General features: G+C 36.2%; 2 protein-coding genes across 7 annotated transcripts; both read left to right on the top strand.

The window, feature by feature from the left end:
• The first annotated feature begins 1,268 nt into the window (after nucleotides 1–1,268).
• On the top strand, nucleotides 1,269–10,711 carry LOC114750365 (protein SCAR3-like). Of its 6 annotated transcripts, none has more exons than XM_028938950.1 (11): nucleotides 1,269–1,817; nucleotides 2,926–3,089; nucleotides 3,753–3,876; nucleotides 4,169–4,301; nucleotides 4,497–4,561; nucleotides 4,677–4,838; nucleotides 5,209–5,397; nucleotides 5,488–5,676; nucleotides 6,623–9,818; nucleotides 10,087–10,194; nucleotides 10,310–10,711. In XM_028938950.1, the coding sequence occupies exons 1-11, from the start codon at nucleotides 1,663–1,665 to the stop codon at nucleotides 10,358–10,360; spliced, it is 4,536 nt and encodes a 1,511-aa protein (XP_028794783.1). In that variant the 5' UTR covers nucleotides 1,269–1,662; the 3' UTR covers nucleotides 10,361–10,711. The 6 variants fall into 6 exon arrangements, with proteins under 6 accessions (XP_028794783.1, XP_028794782.1, XP_028794784.1 ...); XM_028938949.1 differs by having other exon boundaries at nucleotides 4,494–4,561; XM_028938951.1 differs by having other exon boundaries at nucleotides 1,270–1,817; nucleotides 4,494–4,561; nucleotides 5,515–5,676.
• Nucleotides 10,712–15,012: 4,301 nt separating this feature from the next.
• LOC114750371 (dof zinc finger protein DOF1.5-like) lies at nucleotides 15,013–15,841 on the top strand. The gene has a single exon (XM_028938965.1). It carries the CDS (start codon nucleotides 15,204–15,206, stop codon nucleotides 15,705–15,707), a length of 504 nt encoding a protein of 167 aa, XP_028794798.1. The 5' UTR covers nucleotides 15,013–15,203; the 3' UTR covers nucleotides 15,708–15,841.
• The last annotated feature ends 464 nt before the right edge of the window (nucleotides 15,842–16,305 follow it).

Below are 16,305 nucleotides of genomic sequence, written 5' to 3'. Positions count from 1 at the left end.
CTTTTATTCAAAATATTACCCTCCCCTTATCTTAAATATAAGTTACTTAATAGACAAATTTTGGTCTTAAATGAATCACTTGCAGTATGTTTAATATTTATTTTTATTTAAATTTTATTTAATTATTATTTGGAAAGAGAAAAAAAAGAGAAAGATTGAAGGATGAATTCGTGAATATAGAGAGGATAGAAAATTAATAAGATAAAATTAAATTTTTTTATCAATTTAATGTATTTATTAATATGCAATGTTATAAGTAAGAATATGAGTGTTAACAATATTAACATTTACACATATGACCCCTTGTTTCCCGAAAACCTGAAATTTAATGTATGAATGATGCCAGCAAATAAATTAGTGTTCTTCATTACATCAGCTAAAACAACCTGAATGTATTCAGAATATTAATAATAATAAATAATTAAAAGACAAAGATCCGCATTTCTGCATTCAGAAATTATTTATTCACCGTCGCCATGCGCCGTTTACTGGACTTGGCAGCATAGTGCCCAGATTTGCAGAGAATTTGTCCTCCCATATTTGGATTTCTTTGAAAATTTTGTCCCATTATTGAAGCTTCAATTCAATTAATCTAATCTGATTACAAAATATAAACATAACAATATCAATTCAAGATAAACATAAACGTTAAATATTAAAAAAGCAAAAGATTAAGAAAGAAAATTAGATAGTTGCAAACAAATATTTTAATTTTAAATTATAATGATAACATTAATTTTATCCAATAAAATTAGAAGATAATCAAAACAAATTTAAGCATATTTATAGATGTCTGTGTTGATAAGTTGTTAAACAACAATTTACTGCAATATAAATACTCTAATTATTAAATAATTTTACATCACTATCAAACTCAATTTATATGCTTATTCATTTAGGCAACGGGCGTATTTTTTTCCCCCTCATGGCGTACTTACATCAAGAATGGCTCTACATAATTAAGATCTTTCCCCACTTCGTATCTGTGGATCGATCTGATCCTTAGAAGCTATAATCACCATTGAATCTGATACATTTGTCACTAGAAGCACCTTTTTTCCTCATGTTCATGAACATCACTTTCTCTCAATTATCTCTAACACTTTCTGTAGCAGTGTGTCTCTGTGCGTATGCAATTCCCAGTTCATCTACCGTATTGATTTCGGTGATGTCAATTTACCATTTTGACCAAATCTTTGTGTTTAGGTTGTGCCTCCGTCCGTCGCTTCCCGCAGCTCATCGGTACCGCTGGAAGCTCCGGCCCTGAACCGTCATTTCAAATTCAAGGTTGTCCCACCACTTTAGGACACCCAAGTCATTCTCTCAAAGTTGGAGGCTATTTTGGTGCTTTTGAAGGCGCTGTTGCTCTCACTGTACTAACTGCGATTTCCGTTCAAGAATGGCTTGCGGAGTTGGCAATCTCCTTCTCCGTCTGGCTAACCGATTCTCATAGCCCGTTCCTTACTCTCTGTTCTTCTCTTGGGCAGTTAAGTTGCTCCCACCCCTCCTCATCCGTTCTCTTTTTCTCTCTAAAGTTGGAAGAATTTTCCACCTTCCCCCCGTCATCTTCATTCATTTATTGCTAGCTCACATTCATTTACTCATTACATATTAGCAAAGTTCTGTGCTTCAGCTTCTGTGTGTGAGGGAGAGGGGGAGAATATGCCGCTAGTAAGGGTGCAGGTTCGGAATGAGTACGGCCTGGGGCGGCCCGAGCTGTACAAAAGGACCAGCAGGGAAGATCCAAAGGCTGTGCTGGATGGTGTCGTTGTGGCTGGCCTTGTGGGGATCCTGAGGCAACTGGGTGATCTTGCTGAGTATGTTTTCTTTAATCTTCTCTATGAAATTCTCTTTTTTGCTCAAACAGGTGCACTGTGTGTGAAATTTGAACCCTTTTGGTATTTCATTGGTAAATGGGGTCATAAATTTCTGCAATTTCGACACTTAATCTGAGTTGTAGGTTACCGCTTTACGAGAAAGGTAGTTTAGCTACTAGCAAATATGGCGGATGTTGTAGTCAGAGAGGAACTAAAATGTCACCTAGTCGTTGAAGTTGATATCTGTCTTGGCTTGGGTTAAATTTCAGTTGATACGATGAAAAATTGTCAGTTTTTTGAGCCGTTTCATTTGAGGGACCTAAGCGTGTTGGATGGCTTATCAGTTCAAATATCCAATTCATCAAATACTTTGGCTGCTTTTGGATTAGCACAGTCTGTTTCTCGTCTCTTAACAATTTCGGACGTTCAGCGGGGGCAATGGTCAGTAGGAAGAATAATGTGAAAAATTGCAATTCTACTGTGATTTCGGTAAGAGTGGCACTGTGCTGTCTATTTCAAATGAGAGGAATTAGATAGCACGAAGAAATTGCACAGAAACAGCATTCAGATATGTACATGCAAACCACCTGTTCGATGAAAAACAGAAGTTCTGGTGATCGCAGTTATAAGATGAACTGCCAATCAATTTTGGTCTCTATCTGTGAGTACACCCTTTGTGATGCACATCAGATTGGACCTCAAAGGAAGTTGAAAATATTTGATCCTGATTATAATGGGACTGAACATATGTGGAATCCAGTCTACTGTCTACTATCTATTGTCTGATAAATAAATAATTATTGAAATTTTATGAATTTGGTTTAGAATATTGAGCAGAATAACTAACTTTATTCTGTGTCGGATATTTCTCTCTATTTTTTCTCTCCTCATGCCCAGTCTTTTCCTCTGCTATCCTCTATCTCCTTTTCAGAATGCGCCTCACTTTATAGTATGATTATAAAAAGTTCCTATCATTATGGCAGTGTTATACTTGCTTCTGGAATCTATGTCTTCTATTAACTTTATGTTGCCAATCGAATCTCATGTACTACTAGTGCTCCTTTTGGAAATTGTGTCAACGTCTAACTAGCAAGCTTCATGAATGAAGCTTTGCAGCGGAGGTTTTTCATGGCCTGCAGGAGCAAGTAGTTACCACAGCTTCTCGGAGCCATAAATTGATGCTTCGTGCTCAAAATATTGAAGCTGCTCTTCCTCCACTGGAAAAGGCCATATTGACACAAACAAGCCACATACATTTTGCTTACACAGCCGGTACATATCATATGAGTTATAACCGCATTTGCCTGATTTCGATTTGGCATAACTTCTCTTTTAGACAATGGTCTTAAACTTATTTCGGAATTTTATATATTGCAGAAAGTTGTGTTTCCTTTCCAGGTGATATTTTTATGTGTTGTTGGGGATAATAAGAGTTAAGTAGTTAATTTTTTGTTGTTACTAGTTAGTTAGCTGCTTGACTGTTGCTTTCAGGTACCGTGCGTTAGATTTTAGATCAACACTTGTTAGTAATTTTTGGTTTTGTTGTTATGGAAGCCAAAAGGCATATAACAACTGTGCAAGAAGCCCAAACTCAAACTGTGAAAGTTTTGCCTCTGAAGCATGCTATATCACTAAGAGTACCATTTGAGCCTCTTCGAATTACAATTTGGCTCGTTCAGCACATATTTGTGCATTCAAGTGGCAGTAGAATAACTTCACATTGTTTCTGTTAACTAACTTTAAGTATAGGTCGCCCATTCTAGCATATGGGCTATTATATTCTTCATTTTATTCTTTGAATTCTCCTTCTTCTTCTTCTTTGGTTTTTTGGGCCAAGTATATTCTTTGGAAATTCAGTGTGCCTTTTGATAAACATTTTAATATCAAGAATCTAGATAATATGGGAGAACTTAATGAGAGCATTTGCCCTTTCAGGTTGTGAATGGCACAGTCGTGCAAAACCTGAACAAAATCATTTCATTTACAATGACTTGCCACAATTTATTGTGGATTCATATGAAGAATGCCGGGATCCTCCACAACTGCACTTGCTTGATAAGTACGTCACATGTTCATTTGACTTCTCTGTCCTCTCATTTTTGGTTTGAACACGGTTAGTATGGTTTAATAGTACATCTTGAATTAGTTTCTGCATAGTAATGTCAAACAACTATACTAATTTTTTTTCCTGTTCATTTAGTCATTTTCCTGAAACTTGCTTTGTCCTGTTTTTCTCCTTTACTCCCCCACCGGGTGTTAGAAGGTGGTAACTACTGTTAACAAAGTCAAGTAAACCATCTAAAATTTAGTTCAATTTCTAGCTGATGAACTAATTCCTTGATATCATTCAGATTCGATACTGGTGGCCCAGGATCTTGTTTAAGAAGATATTCAGATCCAACTTTCTTCAAGAGAGCACCAGCAGATTCAGATGAAGCACGCAGCGAGAAAACTGAAAGATCTAGGAAAACTAGTAGAAGCAAGGTACTTTACTGTTTGGAGCATTCTTGTTGTACTTCATCCAAACTAGAGGCAGGCCTCTGCAAAATGCACGGAGCGAAATATATCTAATCAAATTCAAAATATATTCATGAGCCATGGTTTCTAATAGGATTATTAGATATATAGATACTCTTCAACCAATGTCTTGGTAATTATGGGAAATATGTTGGACAGAAGAAAAGGCCATCACGAAGAAATGGAGAAACTCTGCAGGGTGAACAAATGCATAGCAAACGTGGCAGGTAAAACATTGTTTCATGGATTGCAAAGATATATGTGTCATGTTAGTAATTCTTAATTATCAATCACATGATGATGTATGATTCATAGAATGCGATTTGCTTTGCATGTCCATAGGCAAACTTCTTCCTCACAAACAACTGACGTGGTGCTGGAATCAGATCTGGAGGATCATTCTTATTCTGTTGATCCAGGAGCTGATGTTGGACAGAGGAAAAGTTTATTGCAAAGAAATGGAGAAACTCCGCAGGGTGAACAAATGCATAGCAGTGACAGCAGGTACAACATCCTTTCATGGATTGCGCACGTATATATGTCATGTCACTAATTCTTAATAATCAATCACACGATGATGATGCATGATTCACAGAATGCAATTTGCTTCGAATGCCAACAGGCGAACTTCTTCCTCACAAACAACTGATGTGGTGCTGGAACCAGATCTGGAGGATCATTCCTTTTCTATTGATCCAAGAGCTGATGTTGGACAAAGGAAAAGTTTATTGCGAAGAATGGACAAACCCTGCAGGGTGAACAAATGCATAGCAGTGACAGCAGGTACAACATCCTTTCATGGATTGCGCACGTATACATGTCATGTTACTAATTCTTAATAATCAATCACATGATGATGATGCATGATTCACAGAATGCAATTTGCTTTGAATGTCAACAGGCGAACTTCTTCCTCACAAACAACTGATGTGGTGCTGGAACCAGATCCGGAGGATCATTCCTTTTCTATTGATCCAAGAGCTGATGTTGGACAGAGGAAAAGTTTATTGCGAAGAAATGGAGAAACTCCGCAGGGTGAACAAATGCATAGCAGTGACAGCAGGTACAAATCCTTTCATGGATTGTGCACGTATATATGTCATGTCACTAATTCTTAATAATCAATCACATGATGATGATGCATGATTCACAGAATGCAATTTGCTTCGAATGTCAACAGGCGAACTTCTTCCTCACAAACAACTGATGTGGTGCTGGAACCAGATCTGGAGGATCATTCCTTTTCTATTGATCCAAGAGCTGATGTTGGACAGAGGAAAAGTTTATTGCGAAGAAATGGACAAACCCTGCAGGATGAACAAATGCATAGCAATGACAGCAGGTACAACATCCTTTCATGGATTGCGCACGTATACATGTCATGTCACTAATTCTTAATAATCAATCACATGATGATGGTGTATGATTCACAGAATGCAATTTGCTTCGAATGTCAACAGGCGAACTTCTTCCTCCCAAACAACTGATGTGGTGCTGGAACCAGATCTGGAGGATCATTCTTTTTCTATTGATCCAAGAGCTGATGTTGGACAAAGGAAAAGTTTATTGCGAAGAGATGGACAAACCCTGCAGGATGAACAGATGCATAGCAATGACAGCAGGTACAACATCCTTTCATGGATTGCAGATATATATTGTATATGTCATGTTACTTATTCTCAGCCAATCACATGAAGATGATGTATGATTCACTGAATGCAATTTGCTTCGCATGTCAACAGGCAAACTTCTTCCTCTCAAACAACTGACGTGGTGCTGGAACCAGATCTGGAGGATCTTTCTTATTCTGTTGATCCAAGAGCTGATGTTGGACTGAGGAAAAGTTTGTCACGAAGAAATGGAGAAACTCTGCAGTGTGAACAAATGCATAGCAGCGACAGCAGGTACAACATCCTTTCATGGAGTTCAGATATATATATCATATATATGTCATGTTACTAATTCTTAATAATCAATCACATGATGATGATGTATGATTGACTGAATGCAATTTGCTTTGCATGTCAACAGGCGAACTTTTTTCTCTCAGACAACTGATGTGGTGCTGGAACCAGATCTGGAGGATCGTTCTTATTCTGTTGATCCAAGAGCTGATGCTGGAGAGAGGAAAAGTTTGTCACGAAGAAATGGAGAAACTCTGCAGGGTGAACAAATGCATAACAATGACAGCAGGTACAACATCCTTTCATGGATTGCAGATATATACATCTATGTCATGTTACTAATTCTTAATAATCAATCACGTGATGATGATGCATGATTCACAGAGTGCAGTTTCCTTCACATGTTGACGGGCAAGCTTCTTCCTCGCAAACAGCTGACATGGAGCTGGAATCAGATCCGGAGGATCATTCTTATTCTGTTGATTCAAGGGCTGATGCTGGCTACATTGAATGTGGTTTTCAGCGATGTAATTCTGTGCAATTTGATGAGCAGGAATGCAAGGAATCACCCTCTTCTATGTTGACACAGAAAACTGATGCTTTTCAGTCTCCATCTTCTACTATAGATTATAGTTTTTCCCAAGGTTCATTCGACAAGCAAATTGCCTCTACTTCTGCTGGTCTTACATGGGATGAAAAGGAAGAGATAGTGGGTTCTGAAAGTCAGTGGTACGATAGAGATGAAATTCCAGAGGTCCTTGATGAAATACAGGACCTACATATGCATGAAGATAAACCTGTTGCCGCAGAAAATAGTGATCAAAGTGTTTCCTTATATGGAGAGGAAAGAAACCTAAAACCACTCTCCAGCAGGGTCCAAACAGATGAAACTGATAGCGAACCTGATAATTACTTGGATGCTCTTAACACCATCGAATCGGAATCTGAAAATGATCTTGATTGCGAAACAAAACAAGAGGCAGAGGAGTTCATGTCTCATCTGTCTTCTGAGGTCATGGAAAATGAAGTGGGAGCTGTTTCTACTGTGCTAGACCATGATTTTTACAATGTCTTTGCTCATACTATGTCCAATGTTTCATTGAACAAAGAAAGAGGTTTTGATTTCCCTGAAACCCTGCAAGAAATTCCTCCTCACATATCAGAGAGACATTTAAGTAGTTTAAGAGATCCAGTTCAATCAGATTTTCCTGAAAGGACTAAGATTTTACTTGCTCCTTGTGACTCTGGGAGCCCCATCCATGAACCAGTTCCTGACACATGTGGAAATGCTGTTTTGGACTGCTCTGCGGGCCCAAATCCTTTGGATGCTACCTGTTCTCTTGATGACCCAGTGTCAACATCCACTGAAACTGTTCCATCAAATGCTCCTGTAAGCCTAGAAAGTAAAATGACTTTAGTTGATTCTCATGTCTCTCCCACCCATGAACAGGAGCCTGAGCAACCTGCAAATTATGTTTTGGACTGCTCCGCAGGCCCCAATTTCTTAGATGATGTTCATATTCTCGATGATGCAGTGTCAGTGTCCATTGAGCCTGTTCAATCAAATGTTATCGTTAACAGAGAGAGGACTGAGAGTTTAAGTGATGCCTCTGAGTATCCTATCGGTGAAGAGGTGCCTCATATCTGTGGAAATTCTGTTTTTGACGATGCTCATAATGACTCACTGTCAGCATCCAGTGAGAATGTTCAACCAGATGGTTTTGTTAATTCAGAAACGATCAAGAATTCAGCTGATTCTCTTGCCCCTCAAGGTACCATCTATGAACAGGTATCTCACGTATGCAGAAACTCTGTTTTAGATTGCTCTGTAGGCACCAATCCCTTGGGGGATTACCCCACACTTAATGATTCTGTATCAGCATCCGTTGAAATTGATCCATCAGGTGATCCTGTTAACTTTGAAAGGACCATGAATTTAGCTGACTCTCATGGTTCTGTGAGTACCATCCATGAACAGTTGCCTCACATTGAGGGAAATTCTGTTTCGAACCACTTGGGAGGCACCAATCCCTTGGGAGATGATCATACTCGTCATGATATAGTGTCAGCATCCATTGAAACTCATATATCATCTGGTTCTAAAAATTCTGATTTACCAGACAAAGAAGCAGATAGCGTTGACAGTAATGTTTACAAAAGTAAAGAGACTCCTTCAGAGCCTGCTAGTGATCCTTCAATTGGGTTATGGACTAATGGTGGATTATTGGGACTTGAGCCATCAAAACCACCTGATTTTATCACGCCGAGTTCTGTAAATCATGGGCTCATGACTTCAACAAATGATACAGATGGTGTTTCGAGTCATAATTCAATGTCAAAGAGCGATGAATATAGAGAGGAAGAAGATTTGTCAAAGGTTGCTGAACTAAATCAAAAAAAGGAACCAAGTTCTAGATGCTTAGTATCACAGTGTGATGATCAAGCTTCTTGTGTCTCTGGAAAGACATCTAACTGTCATTGGCAGAGCTGTAGACATGGTCAAGATAATGAAGATTTTGATAAAAACAGGATATCCACCCATGGAACCGCTGTCCCAGTTACCCACACAGGTTGTACTGAACCTATTAAGGGAAGTGGGCTAAATTCACCTCTGCTGTTTGGGCTTGGTCATAAATTACTTATAAATAGCTTTTATCGGAACGTTTCATTTGATGAAAAATCTGGACCTGATAATTCTGTGAAAACTGGCTTATTGGAGCAGAGTGGACAAAATAGCACTGTACAGCAGTCACTTCCTGAGACAACCTTCAAAGAGAAAGTTAGTTATGATTATCCTATCTGTTCACCACCTCCTTCTCCTCCACTTGAACATATGAAAATATCCTTCTGTCCTGTTGATGGGTTTGAGACCTTCAAACTAAAACTGAAATTTCCTGATGCGAGTAATCATGGCGAGAGTACAAGGGACACGTTTCCTTCATTCCGGTTAGTCCCAGAGCATTCCATTTTTGTGCATGAGTCGGGCTTCAATTCAGATGATGACGATACTTTTTGTAGATCAACTCCTTTTGTGTCAGATGATTGTCTTAGTCCTCACTCTGACTATAATTCCGATCAGTGGGAGTCTGATGATACTCCTGATATCAGTGGCGATGGGGTATATGATTCATCTCACAGAGTATCATTAATTGAATCGAAGTCAAGTTCCCGAGAAGTCAGAGGAGTGACCAATGTTGATATCAATTTGGAAAGTGAACATATGCTTACTCAGGATAGTGCAGAACCTTCTTTATCTGGGCATTTACTTGATTTTCCTAGCTTTGATACGATGGACCCCGTTCCTGGAAAAGAATGTAACAAGCATTCTGATGGCGATAATAATCTCAAATTGCAAGGTCATTCTGAGTCTATACCACTGGCACCGCCTCTTCCTCCAAATCAGCGGTCGGACATGATGAATGAAAAACAAAATTGCATGTCAAAAGATTCTGAACAAACTAATGATCCAAATAATTCAGAATCTACATTGCAAGTCAGGCCTACCCTGGTGGAGCAAAATCCAACTGATCATGAGGATCGTGAGTTTAATGACAATATTCCGTGTAAACTGAGGAACAAGGTATTCATCTTATAGATTATTTTTTTCTCTAAAGCTTTATGTTTAGGTAACCGTGGTGGATCCGGAATTTTGCCATTATTCATGGATTCAGTCTGTAACATGAATGAATAGAAGAACGGAGATCAGGCGGGAATTGAAAAGGATATGAATGAAAAGGGAGATTTTCTTCGTCAAATCAGAAGAAAAGCATTCATTTTCGATTCTTAATGATTTAAGCAGCAGATGATGATTATTTTCATCTTCTTAACTTCGAATATTATTGTCACAGTCCTCCAATCAAAAGCATGCAGCAACAGAAAGGCCAAATGATATCACAAGTCCCTTTACAACCGACAAAGTTGCTGCAATTTTAAAAAAAGCAAATGCCATCCGCCAGGTTTTCATCAATCATCTTCTCGTTTCTTCTGCCACTCCTTTTGCTCTGAGCCTAGTGACTGTGAACTATTTGCTTATCATATGTGAGTGATAAATTTAACTGGGAAACTCTTCAGGTTATTTCAAGTGATGACGGTGAGGATGATGATAGCTGGAGTGAGTCTTGATGTGTTTGATAGTAACAACAGTTGATCTGCAAGAAAGAGTCGTCCTTGCCTTCTAACCAGAAGTTTGCGTGAGGCCTTGTACTGAATGTAAGTATGTGTGGATAAATCTTGTTTATCTGTAACTAGTTGTAGTGAAGCTGCTAGTTTTATATAGTTTTACGCCCATTTGTATTGATTCCTTCATTAGTTGATTTTACTTTGGAGGTTTTGAAATCAGGTTAAGTCAATGTATTCTTAGGTTGTTACTGTCCGAGGCAACTATTTGTACACAGAATGCAAGAAAATATGATAATTTTGAGTCATGAATCTCATTTGAAATCATTATTAGCTTTTTCAATTTTGGGACAGCCATATGATAGATATTTGCTAGTACATGTCAAATTGGAGGCTCTGGTTGGAGGCAATCCTATTCGAGGCACTGTCGGGCGCTAAATATAGACACCTCTCCCAGTAGGGATTTAAACCTTGGTTCACCACGCGGTGAGGGACTAGTCCCTTCTGTTAGATCTAACTCCTGTTGGTGTCCAAATGCTTTCTTGACAAATAATTTTTAAAACCATTTTTTTACATGATAAATAATTAATCTTGCATAGTCCAAAGCCGTTGTCACTTTTGTAGACTTTATTCCGGTCCTGTACTAGGTGGAGTATTTTTCGATTTAGTTACATGTAAGAACTGTCTTTTTCTTTTTCTTTTTTTGTTTCATATTGCTTCTCAATTTAATCTTCCATAAAAATTATATTCTATTTAGCTCCTCATACATGATTAGTTTGGAAGATTTTTAGCTTCAAGCCGCCAAGTGGAGACTTGCACTCAATAGAACATATCTTCTATTCTGTGGGTGGTGGTGGTGTTTTTAATTTGAGAAAATGATGAAACGTGAAGAGATAATGTATAAAAAAAATATTTTAATGGAGGGATATATACACATTGAAAAAAATAGAAAAATTATTAATTTATCAAGTTTAAATTATTTTGAAACTATTGAATCAGTAATTATTATTATTATTTTTAGCTCAGAGTATCAATAATTAATTTATAATATAAGATTCTTATCAATCGTTTTAATTTTACTATTAGAAATATTTCCTATTTCAAGAAAATGATTATTATATAAACTGCTGTCGCGAATTTAAATATTTTATAAAGAGTAATGGGTGCATAAATGATGATTTTAAAAAAAAAAGAAAAGAATTTTTTTTGTTTTTGTTTTTGGTCCTCCTTTTGGGGTAATCCAAGTTGGAACATCAATGAGATGGAACATAGCATAGAGTATATGGGCTGGTTTTGGCAGCTTTTACGTATTGTGTCTGCGGTCCTTTCTTTGCTTCTATTTACTTTTGTTATAACTTCTTTTCTTCTCTTTTGTTTTGCCCTTAAAAAAAAAATTCTTTAAAAATGCTATTAATCTTTTTGACCAGAAAATGCTATTAATCTACTACTCTATGATCTACATTAAAATAATAGTAGTAATTATTAATTATGCATCCCAATCTACCCCCAGTGTCTCATTGATTTTATTAACCAAACTCAAACATTTGAATTTTTTTTGAATATATATATATATGTGTGTGTATTTCTCATATTTCTATCCTTTTTTTTTTTTGTACTTTTAACATATTGTATTATATTATATTGGCATCTGCGTGTCACATGTAAATGCACAAAGGAAAATTTTGTTTAAAAACTCCAATTAAACTAAATTTATAATTTAAAAAACTTTTTATTTTATAGAGAATTCAGTATCCACTACTACCCTGTCAAATTTGAACATTGCCAAGCCAAATTCATAAGAAAAAAATATAAACATTCTAAACATTAAGTTTATTACTGTGTTCTAGCTAAAAAAAGAATTATTCTTTGTATTTTTCGAAAAAGTTAAAAAAATCACTATAAAAAATATTTAAAATAGTTTTTTTTTTGGTTAAATTCATTCAATAACATATTCCTTATAAGTTCTCAGTAACTTTGATCCTAAGAATAATTAACAAAAAAAAAAAAGGCATCACGAGTTTATTACTTTGACAGCTTCTAAAGATAGAGAGACCTCGTGAAAAATGTAAGCCGATTGTAACATTTTTTTAAAAGAAAAATTAACATCATGATAGTTCAACCATACTTATCAGTATGAATTTTCCTTTCTTAATTAATTAATTATGTCCTAATCCTTTCTTAATTAATTAATGATGTCCTAATCCTTTTTCTAAAGTAGAGCCTGATATAGCTAAGCTTCCAACTTGCTTAGACCAGCTGAGGAACGACCTCATTAAAATGGTCAATAAAATATTAAATGATTATTAAAAAAGAAATCTCTCAGCAAGATGATATAAAAGGACAAGGAAGACTTTTCTTGCTCCATTTATTTATTTGTTTATAGCCACTAAACATAAACCAGCAAGCAACATGCCGCCCCCCTCTTGTCAACTGGGCTTAATTCGTTGAATTAAACATGAATATCGTATCAATTGGTGATAAAATAATTATAAAATAAATTTTTCTCTTATATAAAATATTTTGATCTCTAGAAGTCTTCATTTAAGCCTGGATTGATAGGAATCATATTTTAATTTTGTTGGATTTTTTTTAAAAGATTCTGTGGGCAAAATTTTTTTGTATTCATACCACTTTATCTCTAACCTTCGATTCTTGACGTAAGAACTGTTTAACTAATTTAAAAAAATTAATAAAATTAAATAAATTACTTATATATAATAATATTGGCATGAGCTTTCTAAAATATTCTTATGTAATATATTAGATTATATGTAAGTTTTATGAGTTGCATAAATTAGTTTGGGATAAAATAATAGATATGATTATAAAATGAATTAAAATCTTATATTTATTATCAAAATTAACTCATTAACTAGCTCATGTATTGAGAATCGGAAGAATGTATAAGGATTAACAATTCAACACAATGGAAAGACAAATCTCCACTAAAAAAATTGTCTATATATATATATTAGCCAAAAAGTCTTTGCTTTTTAAAATGAAAGAGAGACTTTGAGGAGCAGGAGGAATAGAAAGTGCAATATTTGAAGATAATTAAAGAAAGCAAAAAAAAAAGAAAGAAAGAAAGAAATGAGGTTGCATTGTCCCCATTAAGAAGTTGAAGAGTGAGCTGGAGATGATCTCACTTTTTCAAATAATTAATTATGAATATATGAAAGTAATGATGACGATGAATGCATAAAGATTCCTTTTTAATTTGGTAAAGAAATATATTAATGGCGTATATATCAACAGATATTTGTTACATCAACAAAAGCGTTGCGTGGGAAAAGGGAACCAAACCCACAAGACCTCACATATTAATTATTATTTTTTGTTGCCGCCGGAAGCAAAAAGTTTCTCAACAAATCCATCTGAACCTGCAAAAGTTGCCTTTCGTGTCAAAAGTAAATACCAAATACCATTATCCCAACAAGCAACTTACTTTAGAATTAATCCCAAAAAAACAAAAGAATATATATAAATATATGCCTTTATTTCCAGGTAATTTGCCAAAAAGTCACGAGCCTCGACCATAGGAACTTGTTCTTTTTCTTTTGGGGAAGACATATGGGGACTTGTTCTGATCCTGGCAAAATGGATGATGGAGGGAATACCAAGGCATGTGAGAATTAGTTGTCAAAGTTTGAAAGCATGCTTTAAGGCTTATAAAAGCACAGAGTGAGAAAGAAAAAGGGTTTGTGTGGGAGGCTATTCATATCAAATTTATCATCTCAGCCAGAGCTGTTGACTTTTGTCAACGCGTAAAAACTCGGAGAAATTCTGCACACCCTTTAGGGAAAAAAAAGAAGGAAAATCTATATAAGTTTGGTAAAACTAATAACGGGGATAAATATGTCTAAATAATTATATTATTCTCTTTAGCCTCGTGTAATATTTTTCTCTGTTTTTAAGATTAATACAAACCTCTCTTAAATTTTGTTGAAATTTATTTAAAATTTAACTGCAATAACAAATGAGTGAATAGAGTTTTATTTACTTTACATAAAAAGTGAATACAAGTATTAAGATGCTGGCACATTAAATTCAGTAAATGTAAGAATACATTTTAATTCAGGAACACTGTAGTATAGGAACAAAAGTGAATGCACTGCACGCATGTGAATTTAATAGAGACGTCCAATGTCAAGATTGATGTTCCACAGACGAATGGCTTTATATATACTACAAACCTTCTTTTTTTTCTTTTTCCAAATTTGAAAAGAAAAAGATAGGTTAGGCTTTTGGATTTTTCTTTTGGCCAAATGTTAGGCTTTTGGATAGAAATATCCCATCACACATCTAACTTCTGAATTTTGATGATGGAATTTCACTAATAACAACCCCCTGGTTTTGGCCTTTTGATTCCCTTTGCAAGAGATCTACCTGGATTGGGACCCACCCTGCATGATGCTGACGTAGACTTCTGATGTGGACAAAAAAGCTTCCCACTTTCAGGCCCTTTCACTTTTTTCCCCCTTTTCCAATCCGTCACTTTATACTCCACCTACGTTATACTAGTCCTACTATTTCTTCTTTTTATTATTTCTTTCTTTCACACTCACTTTTCTTCCCCTTTTCTCTCTCTCTCTTTCTCTCTCTCCTTTTCTTTTCCCCCCTTTTTCCTTTTTTTCCTCCCCTTAAACTGTTTATGATCGCACCAACTGTTTTGCGCTTTTCACCTTTATTTTTTTCTCCTATATATATATATATATACAGAGTACTTCCGTCGTCTTCCTTCATCAACCTCAACCCAAAACCAAAAGCCTTCTTCGTTAAGAGCAGTAGTAATATAATAAAGGATAGTTTCTTCTTCTTCTTCTTTATTTTTCTGTGAGTAGAATACAGAATGGCCGATGTGAAGAACGGCCAAGATAATCATCAGGGGATAAAGCTGTTTGGGGCTACGATCACGTTGCATCGGGGAAGAAAAGGGGATCAGAAGGTGGTGGAGGAGGATCGGGCGACGCCGGAGAAGAGGCCGGACAAGATCATACCGTGTCCCAGATGTAACAGCATGGACACCAAGTTTTGTTACTTCAACAATTACAACGTTAATCAGCCGAGGCATTTCTGTAAGGGGTGCCAGAGGTACTGGACCGCCGGCGGTGCCCTCCGGAACGTGCCCATCGGGGCCGGCAGGAGGAAGGCCAAGCCACCTTGCCGTGGGCCTGCTGGATTCTCCGAGGGTTGTGGCTACGAGGAATCTGTCGACGGCGGTCACCGCCAGTTTGTTTTGGATGAGGGGTTGAATATTATGGAGGAGTGGCATGTCGCGATGGCTCAGAGTGGTTTCCGGCACCTTCTGCCAGCAAAACGGCCGAGGAACACCATTGCCGGTCAACCTTTTTAACCTCCCTCCCTCCCTCCCTTCCGTTTTTCTTTCTTTCTTGTATATGATATTATTAAAAAAAATTGAAAAAAAAATGCTCCATACAAATTTGATGGGCATGTTATGAGGTATTTTCATTTTGACAGCAATTTAAATGTAGTGTTTGCAGGTAGGTAGTATCTATGGATGCATGAGGAAAAAAATGTTGATTAGAAAGAATTTCTATATATATCAGCATAAAATTAAAAATATAATTATATAAATGGATGCATATTGGTGTATTTCAATAATTAAATATATTGATAATATTTTTTAAACAATTCTACGTAAATATATTTTCCACACAGTCACAATATAATGCTTCGATACTCTAGCATTGCACCTTATAATTAGGGTTAAAAAAAAAAAATTCTTTTGCGCGTGATCCCTGATTGAATTTGGAAACAATAATTGTTTTATTTTTTTAAGTCAGAGTATTATATGAATATGATGTTCAATTATTGAGTTGCCTGGGCATTTTTTATAGTACTGTGAAAAGTTATCAAATAATTAAAAATATTGTGGGAAGAACAAGCAATTTGACGTTGCCGCTCAACTTGATGTTTAGCAACGATCGACG

Source organism: Neltuma alba, unplaced genomic scaffold (genome assembly GCF_004799145.2).
Source record: "Neltuma alba isolate B1F8T4 unplaced genomic scaffold, ASM479914v2 tig00006420_pilon, whole genome shotgun sequence".
Taxonomy (NCBI): domain Eukaryota; kingdom Viridiplantae; phylum Streptophyta; class Magnoliopsida; order Fabales; family Fabaceae; genus Neltuma; species Neltuma alba.
This window is presented reverse-complemented; position numbering and strand designations above follow the sequence as displayed.